The sequence below is a fragment of the Quercus robur genome, chromosome 10 (assembly GCF_932294415.1).
Source record: "Quercus robur chromosome 10, dhQueRobu3.1, whole genome shotgun sequence".
Lineage (NCBI taxonomy): Eukaryota > Viridiplantae > Streptophyta > Magnoliopsida > Fagales > Fagaceae > Quercus > Quercus robur.
This window is the reverse complement of record NC_065543.1, coordinates 989225-1006145: the sequence shown is the minus strand read 5'-3', so window position 1 is coordinate 1006145 and position 16921 is coordinate 989225. Positions and strand designations below refer to the sequence as shown.

Sequence of the window (16921 nt, the reverse complement as noted above, 5' to 3'; positions counted from 1 at the left end):
TTTTGTCCAAAACTTGTATTTTATTTTATTTTATTTATTTATTTATTTTTATTTTTTTGCTTGTCTATTGATTTAATTTCCAAAGGTTAGCCCCTTGACCCAGGTGGGGAGGGGTTAGCTTGATGTTGGAAGCCCCTAGAATTGCCTGTGCCCTTGGCACTGCCAGGCATAGCCCCTTGTGGGAACTTATGTTGGAACAACGACAATACGTCGCTGGTAATGAAGGCATCCTCATAGACCCTTGCTCGACAAAGGCTTAACTCCACCGCCGCCTGAGCCAACGTGCAAGCCATTCCCACAGACGGCGCCAATTGTAGGGAAGACGATTTGTTTAACGGCCCAAGAGTAACGTTGGGCTTGTATGCAATGGACCCCAACAATATGATTTGTAGAGAGTGGGCTTGAATGGCATGACCTTGGGCATAGGTGGACGGTTTGATCGTGGCGTCAATGGAAATTCTTGTATGGGCAGGCCTGGCTTGACCAGCTAAGACCTCCATTGGAACGGGTTGTAGGACTTTTGTCCTCGAACGCTGTCCAAAGATCCTTGTGTTATTCCCTTTCTCCCCTTGTACCGAGGGGAAAGAGTCCCCTTTTCTTCTGGGGGCTTCTTTCTTTTATACTCATGTTTCTTTTCCTATTTAGAGTTCACGTGTAAGTTTCACTTTTCTGAGGTGCAAACCTGTCTTGTCAACCCATACCTAGTATGGTTTGGGGTCGTTGGGAAAGTTAAAGGGTATGGTTTAAAGGATGGACTTGTCAGATACAGGGTTTAGTATTATGACGTTGGCAGCTTTTTCCCTTACCCTGCCCCTAAACTCAGTTTCTCCCTTTCTTCAGGCATTTCATGAGGTGCCGAGCAAAAGGTCGTCCTCGGCAATGGCTCTCCTCGGCTTGGGCCGTAGGGCCTAGGCCCCCATGTAGAGTGGGACTGGGTCGCGAATCCACTAGCCCCACAACAACATATTGGGAATATTTGTTTATTTTTTGTTAGTGTAAATATTGTGATTAAATTATTTGCTAGGTTTTAAAAAAAAATAAAATTAAAATTGTGATTAATTATTGGGATTATTTAGTACTAAATATTGTGATTAATTGTTAGGAATATTTAGTACTTTTAGGTCTTTATCATGGGTATGAAATGGATTATGAGTTTGATACTTAAAATAGTATTTGTAGTCTTTTTAGCATAAATTATTTCAAGATATATTTGTTTAAGATTTGTAACAGAGATTTCAATGGATAACTAGTTGGTATAATATTTTTGTTCCTTGTAACTTATTTGAATGGGTTTTGAAAGTCATGCCCCTAGAATGATTTGGAATTTTAAAAGAATATGAAATTGGTAATGACTGTTTTTGTATGTGACTTGAGGTGAGTATATGCAAATTTGGTTGAGGTTAGTATTGTTGGCATTTCATACGCAAAGTTTTGTGATTGTTGTTGATTAAGAGTTAGGTTGACAATGATCCATATAAATATATACTACGGTGGACCTCTTAGCAATGCTAACCCTTATGACGGACTCCCATTTCAATGTCCGGGTATCCAGTGCTACTATATGATGATACGCCATAAGCTAAAGACCCTGAATGATTTGAAAGTAAAAATTATGGAAGAACTGCAAGTGAACCCTGCTTTGCATGACATACATATTACTTTCCGTTCTCCACATGAAGTCCTCAATCAATGCATTAATTACAAATATATGGTGATAACAGAAGACAAATATGTGAAGATCATGTTTAGCAAGATGCAGAAATGGGAACAAGTAGCAGATTTTGAGTTGTACGTCACTTTGGAGTTGCGTGCAGAAGTCGGCGTAGAGGAAATTGTACAAACAACTACATCTCTACAGTTTGCAGTCCTAGATGATCAATGCACCACATTGGGAGGCTATACACCCCCTTTTCAAGAGACACCAAAAACAATTAAGAGCGAACTTTGCAATAGATATGAAGATCAATTTTGTACACGTCGAGGTGAATCCTCTACACTTCCAGTAGTTGAAGATGAAGACTATGTTGATCATGCTGCCATTAATGGTGAAGATCTTGATGATAGAGATGAGTATGAAGAAAGGATTGAGCGAGACAACTTTGACAGGGGTGTTGATGACCATGAAATTACTCCCAATCCTCATGTTGATGATATGACTGAATGTGATGAAGATGATGCAGACGCTACTATTAGAGTTCAGCATGTTACAAATACTCCCCCTGTTTATGAACCTCCTACCTCATCATCTTCTACAAATACTTGGCAAAATATGGTTGATCCTGAAGTTTCAGCAAGCATTTGCTTCTTCTTGGAAAGAGGACATGCCTTTTAGTACAGGGTTGATTTTTGCGAATAAAGAGGCGGTGAAACATGCACTAACAATTTACACCGCAAAGCATAACAGAAACTGTATGACTAGTAGGTTGACTAAAAATAGACTGTATATGAAATGCGTGTATGAGTCATGCAAGTGGTACGTTGGGCCAGTCGTGAAGCCTAAACTCGGACTATGGATGGTCACATCTTATGGGGGTCCTCACAGTTGTATGCCCCTTGGCACGGCCCTTGATGGTAGAATGATGGATTGTAATTTTCTTGCAGCAGAATTTGTGCCAACATAGCAATAAAATCACACGGCCACAATTGATCACCTCAGAGACTTCATTAAAGCGAAGTACTATGGACATAAGTTTTCTTACTATAAGATATAGGATGCGAAACAAAAGGCTATTGCAAAGATATTCGGGAATTGGGAAGAGTCTTACCAAAGGTTGAGAAAGTTGTCGTTGGCATACTTCGATCAAGAAACTAGCACCTGGTATTGGTATCACACCATACCTAAGGACGAGTTCGGTGATTCAATATTGCGCTATGTATTTTCGGCTTTCGCTTCATGCATTGAAGGATTCAGACATTGTAAGCCAGTGATCAGTATTGATGAGACCCATTTGTATGGTAAATATCGAAGGGTGTTGTTGATTGCAATGGCCACCGATGCCAACAACAAGGTTTTGCCTCTCGCCTTTGCCGTTGTGGACAAAGAGTCAGGGCCTAGTTGGGGGTGGTTTTTAGAATGCTTTAGGATTTCACTGGGGGATGTGATAGCAAATAAGGACATCTGCGTAATTTCTGATCGACATAAGGGTATTCAAAACGCAATTGCAAACTGACCTAGAGATGATGATGGATGAGTACTAGTATTTCACAGATATTGCCTTCGACATGTTGCTAGCAATTTCAACACACATTTTCAAGATGCCACTTTAAAGTCATTGGCCTTGAAAGCGGGGTATGCTACGCAGGAAGCTAAATTTGAGTTGTACATGCAAGCTATCAAGGAAGCCAAGATTGAGGCCCTTAGGAAGAAACTGAGAACCAAGCAGCAGGAAAGTGAACCTGACTCATCCATCATGCCATACACATATCTAATGAAAGAGGATCTAGACATGTGGACCCAGCTACATGATGGTGTATACCGTTATGGGGCTATGACAACCAATGTCTCGAAGTCCTTTAATGGAGTACTCAAAGGTGGCCGTGGTCTACCCACTGCTGCAATGGTTGAATTCAATTGGAGCAAACTTGTCTCGTATTTCCATGATCGACACAAAGAAATTACTCATGATCTCTCAAAGGGCAAGATGTGGAGTAAATAAGCCTTAAAAATCTTTGGACAAAATCTACAAAAATCTACAACACACCAAGTACATGCGTATAATAATCTGAATGGTATATATCAAGTAATTACCACATACAACATCCATAGCTCTGGAGGGGGACACCATAGTCATGAAGTAAACCTAATGGACAGAACATGTCGTTGTGGAAAGTGGCAAAATCGAAAGATCCCTTGTTCACAGGCAATTACAGCTCTTCAACACTTGGGGCAAGATGCGACTACATATATTGACCCACATTATAGTTTGGAGAACGCCATTCGTACCTACTCACATGCATTTGTGGTGCCAAAGTTAGAGTCATTGTGGAGGGATGTGGATGGTCCAAAGTGGGTGCCTGACCCAGACCTGTTGCGGGCCAAAGGTCGACTTGTGAAGTCTAGGATACGAAATGAGATGGATGGGGTCCGACAAGAACCAGGAAGTCGAAGGCCTGATTCTGACTTAAGGGAGATTCAACAAAAGCAGAGCTGTGGACTGTGTCATCAACATGGGCATAACCATAGAAGATGTCCGCTTTCCCGTGGGGCTTCAACAAGCAGTAATGATCCAAACTAGGTAAGTGATGCTTTTATATAAAATTCCATTATTGTATCAATTAGCCAAGTTGCGTAGATTAGTACCCTTGTTTTGGCTTTTGGTATCTAACGACAATATTTCAATTTTTGTTAGGCATGCAGATACTCGATTTGGAATGGCATTGTAGATGTAAGTTGTGATTCTCTTTATGGTGTATTCGAACTTACTACTGCGTTGTATCATCACAATTATTATTATTTTTTTTATCACTGAATGCACATGTAATCGAAGTATTCGACTATCTAATGTTCCTATTTCTAGATTGTGATATTATGAATGTTTAATTTTTGTCTTTCAATTAGTTGTTAATTATTTCCATTCTTTTCCCCCTCTAAAACATGGTATGGGTTGTGATTTATCATCAAAATAAAAGCTTAATTTTTTACTTAATCATAATTTTTTAACCTGTTGGAAACTAAATGAGAAGTTTATATTATGAAGGATTGTTTTTGATGTAGTTTTATGTCTATGATTGTTTTTGATCATTAATCCTCAGTGATATTGTTTTTGGTGTAGTTTTATGTCTGTAATTGTTTTTGATCATTAACCCTTAACTTTTGGAGTTTGGCAAATCATGTTCTCAATAGAACCAACAGGAAGGCTTTTCACAGTAGTGTTGCCAAGAAAATCTTTAGTCTTGTATTCTTATTTTCAAAATGTAATTTTCTATTGCCAAAATGTTAATCAGGTTCAGTGAGTCGATTATATGTCTCTGTTTCCAAGATTCGTAGTGAAATCTCAGTAGCATTGGAAAAGTACAGACAAAATATAAATTCAAGAATATTTTGGAGTACGTACATCCAATCAAACTCATTTAGAAAATGGTCAAATTCTTGATATGTAACAATCACAATTGATATTACATAAATTGCCTAAGCGATATGTTTCCAATCAAATTTTGAATCTGAAAACTAGAGCTACACGATTCTCTCAATTGGTCTTCTTTGTAACAATTCACACATGTAGGTCCAAACTTGATATGAAGTTAAATAGAACAGGCTAGCAGGACAGATATCATTGCTGCTTGTTGGATGTAAGGTTAGCTCTTTGGAAGCTTTGGTTGTAGAAGGTCAAATTTGGTTGGTAGCAGCCACCATAGATCTTAAAACCAAGCCTATTGTATTCAGAATATAGGATGATGTCAAGCAATTGTCAGGTATGTTATTGTTGGAATCCTACATGTTGCACATATTGTGTTTGAAAACCTGCAATATTGCGCCCAAGTCAATTGCCAATATCACAAAAGGTACTCTGTACTTGTAAAACAAATTTATTAATCATCAAAGACATATATATGCTGGAAAAACTTACCATCTAGGATAATTTTTCCTTCCAAGTTTGTGTCTCACACTTCAAATGTCCAAAGGTGAAGTCTCATCATGTTCACTCCTCTCTAAGACAAGCTCTTGATCTTTCTCAAAATGTTCATGTACAGCCACAGAAGTTGGGTGATGTTGAGGATTTTCGATCTCTAGTGAATCAAACTTCCTCCTTAAATTCTTAATACTCAAACCTCCCATTTTAGTGACTAACTCATGGCTTCTTGAAGTAGAATCTGCAGATATGTCATGTTTGGTTTCATCTACAAGATCATTAATTGTGGTAATTTCTTGAGTATCCTCCCATTGAAAGAAACGACAAGCTCCTTGTCCCTGTTTCAAAGCCACAATCCATTAATCAGATATCAACCAGTATGTGAAAGAATGGCAAATCCGTGATTTTAAAATGCAAAATCCATGATTTTACAAGTAGTTTTTCTCTGAGCAAGACCCACTTACTCTACATGATCTTGAGGATAAAAATGAGAAGAGATTTTGTTAGAAAGACTAATATAATTATTAAAATAGTAGCTGCTTCCATACCTTGTCCTCGTGCTTATCATATGTGGCAATGCACTTGTAACACCCCATAATTTTGATACCAATTAAATTATTATACGTAAATTTTTAATGGAGGCCTATAATTAAAATGGATTAAATTAATTTGGGCCTAAGGTAATAAAAAGAAGATAAATACTATGGAATATGAAGCCCAAGTGAGGTGACATAGTACATATATGGGCCTTGAAAACCCTAGTCTTTCCTCTTAGGTCACACGTGTTTTGCTGATGGGATTTCTATTTGCTTCAGCTGACTATTGAATTCTGCCCTTCTTCACTGTGGCGTTGAGTTGGGGTCTTCAGGTATGATTTTTCTCATGCTCAAGATTTAAGAAGTTTGATAGTCTATAGCTTTCAATTGATATGAACCTAGACTATCATTATACTAATAGAAAAGGGGTCCTATAATTGTATTATATTAGATAAAGATTTGGTCAATATGTCAGGAAGGAACACAGACTTGAAATTGAGCCAAATAGAGTAATAGGTTTGGACTTGGTCACCATGTTAAAGTGAAAAGAATGCTTATGTTGTTGCATTCACACTAAGCCACAATTGTTGACCGGTTGTTATTGCATTCACACTAAGCCATTGACCGGTTATTATGCATTCACACTAAGCCACAATTGTTGACTGGTTATTTTGCATTCACACTAGTTCAACCGTGTAATAGATTTTGGGTCTTTAGAGTGATGAATACAATATTAAAATAGGAACTTTTTATTTATATAGCCGTATGGTCCTCCATAGGCTTTGAAATGGATTTGACATAACTTTAATATATGGCTTCTACGTTTGATTTATAGCTTTATACACTAGGTTGATCAGATAGGTTTATTTATATATATATATTCCGTGGCTTCAAGGGAAAAAAATGTAAGCATCTGGATTGATAAATTAAGAATACTATCTCATGGCTACCCATGTTAGATTGAATATATATATATATATATATATATATATATATATATATATATATAATGGTTAGAGTCAATGGACATCCAGTGGCATCAAGAGGGAATGCTAAGCAACAAATTAAGGCAATACGTGGCTTCCAATAGTAAATTTGATAGTTAAGTGAATAAATGGAGGATTTTGGATATATTAATATTGTTTAGGATAAAACCGTTTAAGTGTGAAAATAAATTTTGAAGTGGGAAATTGTGTATTGATGAACCTATTTTTGGTATTGCTAGGTTCTAATTCTACTGAATTGTTGTGATTCAAGGGAGGTTGATTTCCTCTATTTTTGCAGCTAAGAGGTAAGTGGTGTTTACTAATTTTGGGGGTTTTCCCAAAATAGTGTTAATTATGAAACTATTTTATATGAAAGAATATGTTGATATTCTATATATAAATGAATATTTTACAAATGTTTGATGTGCACATTGGCTATTCGTTTTATGAAAAACTTGTGGGACAACCTAATTTTATTTAAACTTGTATGTGTGAATATGTCTTTATATTTTGAGAAGTATGAATGGATTATTTTGTGAGCATATTGAATATGTTTTGAAAACCTATGGCAAGTCGTGATTAGAAGCTCAGTATGGTATTTAGTCCTTAGCAAGGGACAATCATGCTGCAGCTAGTCCTTAGCAAGGGACGGTCCCAAAAGGGGACAATGCACATTTGATAGCTCCTTAGTAAGGGAGCATACTATTGAGGATCCAAAAGGAAGCTCCTTAGCAAGGGAGTGTACCTTTAGGTTCCAAAGGAGCCATCCTTAAGAAACGGGATGAAAGGAGGTTCCAGTCCCAAAAAGGGGACAGCACAACCCTGTCAACGGGGCGTAAACATTGAACACGAGAAAAGCCTAGGAAATTGTTTATGTGATGGTATCAATATATATATTATGATGACTCACAATATAAAGATATTATTTTCCTTTACATGAAATAGTTGATGCCAAAATATTGATGAGTTATAAGTTGTGAATCTGTTGAAAGAATTATTTATTTGAAAGGTTTGTTCCCACACCCCAATGTTAGTGAATTCCACTTATTGAGTTATCTCACCCCCTTTTATTTCCCATTACAAATACATTAGGTGGATTACTGGAGTAGAGATTCTTGGGAGACAGAAGTTACAAACTGTTTTTGTGGAACTGAGGATTTTATTATTATTTTATGGCATTAAACTTTGTATTGGAGAATTATTTTGTGGATGTTTTGTATTTGGTGAATTAGAGCTCTGACTTTTGTAATCAGATTCAGGTTGCTAGTTTCTTTTATTTAATATTTGTTATGGATTATTCAGATTAAATAGACTTTTATTGCCTTTGATTTTGGGGCGTTACAGCACTCATTGGTTTTCACTGTCCATAGCTTTACCAGACCATCAGCACCTGAAATTAGTTGAATACATGTCATGTGAACAGTAGATAAAGACCAAATAGGTAACTATTAGCCACATTACCACAAGAAACAAATGAGAAACACAGATAACTAGAGGACCAACAGCACATGGTGTATATCCACCAAATGCATTTTGCACTGTCCTTGCCCACACCCCATTTGCCACTGGTTGACAATACCAATCCAGTGGTTTGGGGGAGCCACTTGTATATATAATTAAACTTTATCCTCAAATGTAAAGGAAAATTTAAAGCATTTACAAAATCTTGGGGGAGCAATGGCCCCCTCAAGCTATAACATGGCTTTGTCTGTCAATACTCAACCCATAGCACTTAGCCAAGAGGCCAATGAAACCAGGATATCAACTTTTTACACTTTGAAGACATAAGTACAAAATAAAACTAAATAAAACTTCAATTGAAATATTGAAGAAAAAAGGTGACACTAAATGAAAAAAGAAAGTATCACTAGGTTAAAATGATATAGACGAATCTTGAGACAATGACCTCATTGTCCACCTAGCTGCACCTCAGCATGATACAACTTTGTCACTAATTGATATCATATTAAAGTTCTACAAAAATATCCAAAAATAGAAAAAGAAATTTTGAAGCAATTCAGTGTTGGCACCATACATATCAAATGAAAAAAGTAGTCAACCAATGTTCCATTGGACAAATTGAAGCCAGAACAGATGGAAAAGGATGTTAGTAGACTTGGGATTCAACTTGGTTGGAAGCATTAGCACCTTCTTGGCAAGGAATATTACAGCATCAACGGTGCCCTCTGCATATATTGATCTACCACAAACGTTATGTTGAAACTCAAAGGAAACTCTGCAGGAAAAAGAATTAAACCAAATTACTCAAAGCATATTAGCTGAAACGGTAAAAGAGTACAAGCCAGAAAACAAGAGAGATAAAACTGAGAATGTTCATTGTTACGTTTGATCAGGTGATGTCAAATGATACATATGAAATGCATGACCAGACAAATGCTCCTCTGGAACTCCCACCATCTCAAGTTGTCGCTGGGGATCCCGTATCATTTGTATCTGACAAAATGTTTTAAACAGCACGCTGAGAACTAAACTCAAAAAAACATTTTGGATAAACACTGTTTTTCCACAAAGTAAGTCCAATCAGAAACAATCAGTCAATCAGAAATAACACTCTCCAATTGGACAGATTTTGTACCAAATTGGAAAATTAAGCTTTAAAATCAGAATGTTCTAAATTTTATGAATAGAGAAGCTTAAGCCAACAAGCTAACAATAATTAATTTAGATATCTGCCACCCAGGCTCTTCTATTGAAAAGAACTGTTTTCTCTCTTTTTTTTTTTTTTTTTTTCACCGTGGTAAGACTATGTCTTGACTGTGTCTTAGTCATGAATACAGTATCCAAAATAATATTAATAATAATAAACATTTTTCCTGCCAGACATTCCACTAACATGCATGTAGACATATCTCAAGCATGTCCATGTACAACACTAACAGGCAGGCCTCTTTCGCATTAGCTAACCAATAAGTGAGTAGATATAGATAAGTCTTTGACAATGGCACACAATATCATCTGGTTGACAATTCTATGAAATATACAACTAAATTCCCTTATCATTTACCTCTGTTGGATCCCCAAGTGAATACTTTCCCACCCTCTGTAGCGACAACAGTGTGATGTTTAGCTGCTGCAATTGCCTTCACCCGACGGGACCCTAAACCAGAAGTCACCTGACGGGGCGTGATAACTGCAGCTTGACCACTGCAAAGAATATATTAATATCATAAGTTGCATCTGATTGACAATTCACAAAAAGCATATTAGCTGAAAGAAGGAATTTTGCAAGTGAGATCATCCATTTTCACAAATAAAAAAAATACAGGAATTCAACTTGTACTTTATCCAAAAGCACTTAAATCTGAGCATAAAGGTAAGAATGGGCTTTCACTCTGTTTGTGCCTCAGTAGCTTGTGAGTGAAAACTAAAGTTAATGGATGCAAGCACACAAATTACACCCATGATCATATTCTTTTGCTATTCCTACACAAACATGCATATGAGAATCAGAGATTATATAAATATATACCATTCTGTGCAAGGCTCAGAATTCAGTTTGACAATATGTTGAAAAAATTTTAAATTGAAAACTAAGTTAATTTAGAATACCATCCAAAACTTAAACTCTCTGTTGCATGCAAAAAATTTTTTGATATATAAAATACCGCGTCAATGACAAAATTTGGTTGCATAAAAAAATTTCAAATTGAAATCATCAAAGAAAAAAATATAATAGCATACCTGTGTATATCAAAGTCAGGGTGCCCAAGGCGGCCCCCCCTTCCAAATCCCCAAGTATAGACCTCTCCTCGGGCACTGACTGCTACACTATGGAACTTTGCAAAAGAAACCAACTTGATATAAGAACCATGAAGTGAATCAACTTTACATGGTAATTTTTGTATGTGTTCATTGCCAGTTCCAAGTTGATAGTTTGCACCACTTCCCCAACTATACACCTCTGTAGCAACTAAAGACATGCATTTTATTTCAGGTTATTCCCAGTTACATCTATATTTATTTTTAGAAATAACAACATGATCCTCAGTAAGGATGTCATAATAAAGCAGGGGATACCTGAATAAAGTCCATTGCCAACCACCTGAAAGGCATCCCACAACTTCTAAGATTGTTTGACAAGGTCCAGGAAGTCATCTAGTCCTGGAATTTATTTATTTATTTTGTTTATTTATCTGCTTGGTAATTAATTCTTGCATGACTTAATACCAGCATATATGTTTTTGAGATCAGTGTAAATATCTACCTTCTTTACTTTATACATAGTTTCTGCAACCAGTGCTACCGCTTTCCCATAATCTAGGTGATGGTTTCACATAGTTAAGATACATGAAAAGCGTGTAATTATCTAAGTATACCTAGGTAATTGTTTCACGCAACAAATGGACATCAATAGCATGCAATTATCTAAGTAAATTTTTAAACAGACATGCAATGGAAATGAAGAGAATTTCCACAAGATGATGGGATGTTCAAGTTGAGGTGAGAAGATGGTAAGATAGTTTACCAAATTCCTAACAATTTATAGCTTACTTTTTTTGATAGATAATTTGTAGCCTTATTTCTGAAGATCTTTTTACAGAATATAGTTGAAGAATTTAGTTCAGATAAAAAAAAAATGGGTGGTTCTTTTAGTTTAGAAAAAGAGATTTCAATGCCAGAAAAAATTGACGTCTAATTAAATTAGCTAGAAAACTTTTCTTGAGAGAACAAAGATAACTTTTCATTGCTTTTTTCTTCTCAAAAACATGTTCTGCCATTGCATAGTTTTCAGATAGGCACCATATGGATTTTCAGTCTTTTCTGTAAATGTAACTGTGTTCAAATCTAAAACTTTAAAATTCATCTCATTGTAGAATAATCATGCATAGGATTGTTCTTCCTTTGGTAATTTATTATTATTATTTTTTATTTCCTTTCTTAAAAAAAAAAAAACTTTTGCCAGGTAAGAAACTTTGAAAAGAGTACTTACTAAAAACAACATAAATGAGAGATAACTGCTTATGAATGACAGAACATACAACAGTCAGTTTTTTGTGCACGCTGTTTTTTACTTTTTGCTGCAAATCCTCCAATTCCTCCTGCAAACAGCACTACACAATTAGCAACACTGGAATAGTTATGGGTGGGAATTTCTGATCAACTGAACATACTCTAAACTTACTACTCCAATTTTACGCTAGAAACTACTGTTCAATGGAATTTTTTTAAAAAAAGACCATGGCTGTTCCTAATTTATTCTTATGAGTTATGACTTGTACCAGAAAAATAATTGATTCAGCCGATTATAAATTAATCAACATTTAAAAAAATATTTGCTTCATTTAAAATGAGAAAGTTTCCAAACAATTTAGTTACCTTGGTGAAGTCAGAATCAGACAGCAGGGAAATGCGAATGTCCATTGGCACACTGGAAGCTTGCAGGAGAATTTCACTATTGATTTTACCAGCTGATGAGGTTTCTTTCACGCCTGAGACCGTAAAAAAAAAAGGAGGGAGAATAAATATCATAAAAGAAAAGAAATCTATCATTAGTTATTGAAGATAATGGTTAACGTTTAGTTTAACAGACTATCTTATTAAAGAAACCAGACAATTCAAACAAGAGACCAAGCTTATCATGGGTTGAAATATTAACACCATGCTAGCAGATCACTTTGCTTTGTAACAATTACCTACAACTTGGGCAAGATGGTTTTATCTTTTTGTGCAAATAATCCATGGGGTCATTTTTAACTTTCACAAGACTCCCCACTATTTTTCCACTAAAGCTATCGCAGTCCTTCAATAACACCTCCACTAAGCTCCTCCGTAAGTATAGAAGCTTTATGTTTTCAGTAATTACGGAGGCATAGCCTGTTTGTTGGAAAATTCTTTCAACTGTTGGGTAATGAAAAGGATGTAGCAGAGGGGAAACCTATATATTTCACACTAAGCTTGTAGGATTGCATCACATACCCCATCAGAATCATACTCCACGTTTTCTTCTGCACATAGAACAAGCTTCAAATACTCACTGCAGAATCCCTTCTTCCCACGAGTTGGTGCAAACTCAGCAGCATTCATGCAGCACTCACATATGGCATAAGGACAGCAAAAGCACTGAAACTTTGGAGATTTATGGCATATTGAGCAATAGTGCCAATCTGACATGTAAAGCTTATCATTTAATAATTTTGCAAATCAAGCGTGTGATTGAAAATGTGATGAGACAAAATTCCAGTGTGATAAAAAAAACTATTAAGTAGGTGCCCTCTGCAAAATAGGAAGTTTCAACATATATTGAAGTCCTATCAGTAGGATCAGTTAAAACATGTTAAACTAATTGTAGTATAAATGGTACTGACAAATTTTTTTATACTAATTTCTTGTGAGGTGATAACTCACACATACACACACTACATTTATAAAATAAATAAATATTATAAAATTGTTACAGAGAGCTTTTAATAGTTGATTTTTAAAAAAAAAATTGGAATCAAAAAGTGTAACATAGGAGAATCAGAATCATTTATTAAGATTGGAATGATGATAGCCAAATGATCGAGCATGAGCCTTCATGGATGCTAGATCTACCAAATTCGTGCCATACTTGATAAGGAAATGTTTTGATGGAAAAGACGGTACACAATCAGATCCTAACTTATTTATTAAAAAAAAAAAAAAAATCAAATCAAATTCGAACTTATCAAAGTTGAAAAATGTAAATGGCTTACTGCAAGTCCAGCTTTCTCTGCCCTCCAAAAATGAAACTTTCTTTCCCACACATCCAGGATGATAAACTTTTAGACAATCCCTGGAATCAGCAGATACATGAATAAAATAATGTAGACAACAATCTATGTAGAGCAATTAAAGGAGCATTCTGTTTATATGGAATCCCCAAAGAAGCACAAAGAAACACACACACACATAGAGTATTGAATCAAGATTATCATATTACTTATTTAAAAAAAAAAAATCTACAAGATTGTGTTATTTTACTTGATCAGCCTCACTAATTTTTCACTCTCACAAAAGCATACCAAAATTTTCACATGTATATTATGTTAGGTTTTAAAGACTTAGGAACTAATGTATTTAGAACTCTAATATATATTGTTGGCAAACCATAATCAAAACAGGTTGTTTAGTCTTGTTTAGACTTACTCAAAGTTGTGTCTTTTATGAAAAGTTGGATTCGAGCTGATGCAGAATTGATAGTGCATTTCGGTCTGGTTCGATCGATCGAAGTTTAGGCTCAATCAATCGAATCTCGGGAAGAATGAGTTTTTTTGCAGAATTCCAACTCAACCCCAACTCATTAAAAACGTTTAGGGTTTTATGTTTTTCCCTAGATATAAAAGGCAAACCCTAGCCACGTTTTTCTGTTACTCATATTGCGGTTTGTGTAAATCTCTTGTGAGATCTGAGAGAAGCTTTCCTTTACACAAGCTTAGGGTTATCAAGAGGAGATTCGTTCAAGAACTTGATGATCATTCAGTTGCTGCCATAAGAACTTAAAGAAACACAAGCGAGTGTGCTTGTACTTGCTAGAGAATCCAAGAAAGAAGGAGTCCGTGGTCTCGGAGCTTGCACGTGGTCGTGTCAGTAAGTTTCTACTGGTAGGTAGCAATAGGATGTTAGTAGTCTAAGTCCAATTGTAAAATTTCAATTCTTTCATAGTGGATTCAGGTTTACCTTGAGGATAGTTAGGTTAAATCCTTCCCAGGTTTTTACTGGTTTGGTTTCCTAGGTCATCATATCCTTGTGTTATTTATATTTCTGCTGCTATGCATGATATAATTGTTTGATTGTGATAACCTAGATCTGAAATTTGGACTAAGTAATAACTTGGCTAATTAACTAAGTTAATCCAATTGTGTTTTAAGGGGTCTAAAAACGTACATATTAAACTGTCAAGCTTGTTAGAACCTAGTTGTTGACAAATCCAACATGTGCCAAATCGCAAGTTTCTTAAATTTCGTCAAGCCATATTTGAGAAGCTAATGAACAACAATACAATCAAATGATATGCATTATAGTCCATAATACTCAAGCTTACATTGCTTTCTTTTACTTTTACTAGAAAATAGAAGACCCAAGGAACATTTGTATTTGGATTGAAATGAAATTGTGAATAATATCAATGCAGATTGTGCAAAGAATTTAAATGTGTAATGACAGCAAACAATAAGAACACTAATAAAATCAAAAAGCCAGCTTGAACACACATAACTGGTAGCAATTACCACCTAAAACCACCGATCAAGCAATAATAATTATGAAAACCCAGATCAAATATCACATGAATCTGAAGAATAACCATCAAAATGAATCACACCCACCATTCAAAATTACAAATTTGGACTAAACTAATTAATTGGCTAACGTAAACGATGACAGGAAGCACCTAAAAACGCTAGCTTCAAACCAAAGCAACAAATTTTAGAAACAAAACACATTGATAAATAGAAAGAATGACAATTAGCCAAAGAAAACATCAAAGACACAGAAGTTGAATTGTTTTGTTAGTACATCAACATTTTGACCATTTCCATTTAAAAATAAAAATAAAAATACATTACCTAGGCTGAGATTAATAGCTTGAAAGAGAAAATTCAAAAGTGGTGGAAGTGTTTGTGAGTAATCTAGAAAGATATAAGATGCTTGAAAAAATAAATTATACTCTTGTTCTTAATTTCTAAATTTAAAATCTCTAAACCTTGTTCTTAGTTTCTAACACTTCTTTTTTCCAAAAAAAAATATTAGAGTACCTCGAAGAATCATCAATTTGTGGCTGTGAAACAGATGAAGTTAAGCTTGGATGAGAATCCACTCTAGCTGTTGAAGCTTTAGAGTGATTTGAGATAACCTTTTTCTTCCCAAGACCATCATCCATGAAGCAATAATTTAACGTTCTAGAAGACAGTGCAAAACAAATATAAGAGAGGGGAGAGTAATGGGTAACCAATCATTAAACAATAACATCCTACAGGCATAAGCAAATTAGCAAAAAGTCATTTGATACACTTTCTGAGAACCCTCTATTGATAGTGACAGATAATTATTTCTCCCCTTATAACCACAATAAAAAAAGAAGCTGGAGTATAGATTCTTTTCTTTTCATATATATGCTGTATCAGCACCCCAGGCACTAGCAGAGAGAGAACTAGCTGTGAAGCAGAGTCCTAGTTTTCTGCTTAACAGAGTGTGACAATTGTATCACTATAAGGCACTATTTCTTTACACAATCAAATGTTCATTACATTTCTATAAAGGTATGCTGTTCAAAGACTTTAATTCTGAAAGTTCAAAAACGTGTACAAAACACCTTTGAGCGTTTAGACCCCCAAATTACAACTTAACCAATACAAGCAATATGTCAAACAACTAGTGTGCGGAAACTTAACACATGCTATAATACGAAATTGGTTAAAGACTATCTAAGCCATAACAAAATAAAACCACAGCAGATAGTAAAAAGGCAAAGATAGAGAGGAAGGAAGATGCAAACACAAAGACAACACGCGATGTGTTATCGAAGAGGAAACCGAAGTCCTCGGCGTAAAACCTCTCCGCCGCTCTCCAAGCGGTAATCAATCCACTAGAAAATACAGTTGGGATACAAGGACAGCAATAGACCCTCCAAGCCTAATCTACCCAGTGCACCTAAGCCCTCCAAGCTTCTTGCTCCAACGAGGTTGCGCCGAACCTTTTTCTTTTCTAGCTTCCCGGATTCCGCTACTAGACCGTAGCATCAACCAATGAAGATTGGTTCCTTCCTAACTGCTTCCCAGAAATCCAAACAACTGTCTCACAGTGATGATGATGGTGAGAACCAGGTTTGGTATAATGCCTCTCAAGGATT

The 16921-nt window shown here is 35.7% G+C and overlaps 1 protein-coding gene across 2 annotated transcripts; it reads right to left on the bottom strand.

The window, feature by feature from the left end:
* Positions 1-8991: 8991 nt before the first annotated feature.
* Positions 8992-16144, bottom strand: LOC126701836 (uncharacterized). 2 transcript variants are annotated; one of them, XR_007647504.1, is made up of 9 exons: positions 15828-16144; positions 13788-13867; positions 13030-13217; positions 12430-12542; positions 11131-12152; positions 10795-11023; positions 10118-10257; positions 9437-9546; positions 8992-9328 (listed from the first exon to the last, which is right to left on the bottom strand). XR_007647504.1 is itself a non-coding variant. In XM_050400245.1 (4 exons), exons 1-3 carry the CDS (start codon positions 11031-11033, stop codon positions 9512-9514), a joined length of 414 nt encoding a protein of 137 aa, XP_050256202.1. In that variant the 5' UTR covers positions 11034-11051; the 3' UTR covers positions 9015-9328; positions 9437-9511. The 2 variants fall into 2 exon arrangements, 1 of the variants encoding a protein (XP_050256202.1); XM_050400245.1 differs by lacking the exons at positions 11131-12152; positions 12430-12542; positions 13030-13217; positions 13788-13867; positions 15828-16144 and having other exon boundaries at positions 9015-9328; positions 10795-11051.
* Between the last annotated feature and the right edge of the window lie 777 nt (positions 16145-16921).

What these genes read in the sequence shown, in the direction of transcription:
- LOC126701836 (XM_050400245.1), bottom strand. Translation starts at nt 11,033, where the DNA reads ATGTCTTTAGTTGCTACAGAGGTGTATAGTTGGGGAAGTGGTGCAAAC. An exon ending in CCTGACTTTGATATACACAG is followed by an intron (nt 10,258 to 10,794) that starts GTATGCTATTAT and finishes TATTCTTTGCAG; the next exon opens with TGGTCAAGCTGCAGTTATCA. An exon ending in CACTTGGGGATCCAACAGAG is followed by an intron (nt 9,547 to 10,117) that starts GTAAATGATAAG and finishes ACATTTTGTCAG; the next exon opens with ATACAAATGATACGGGATCC.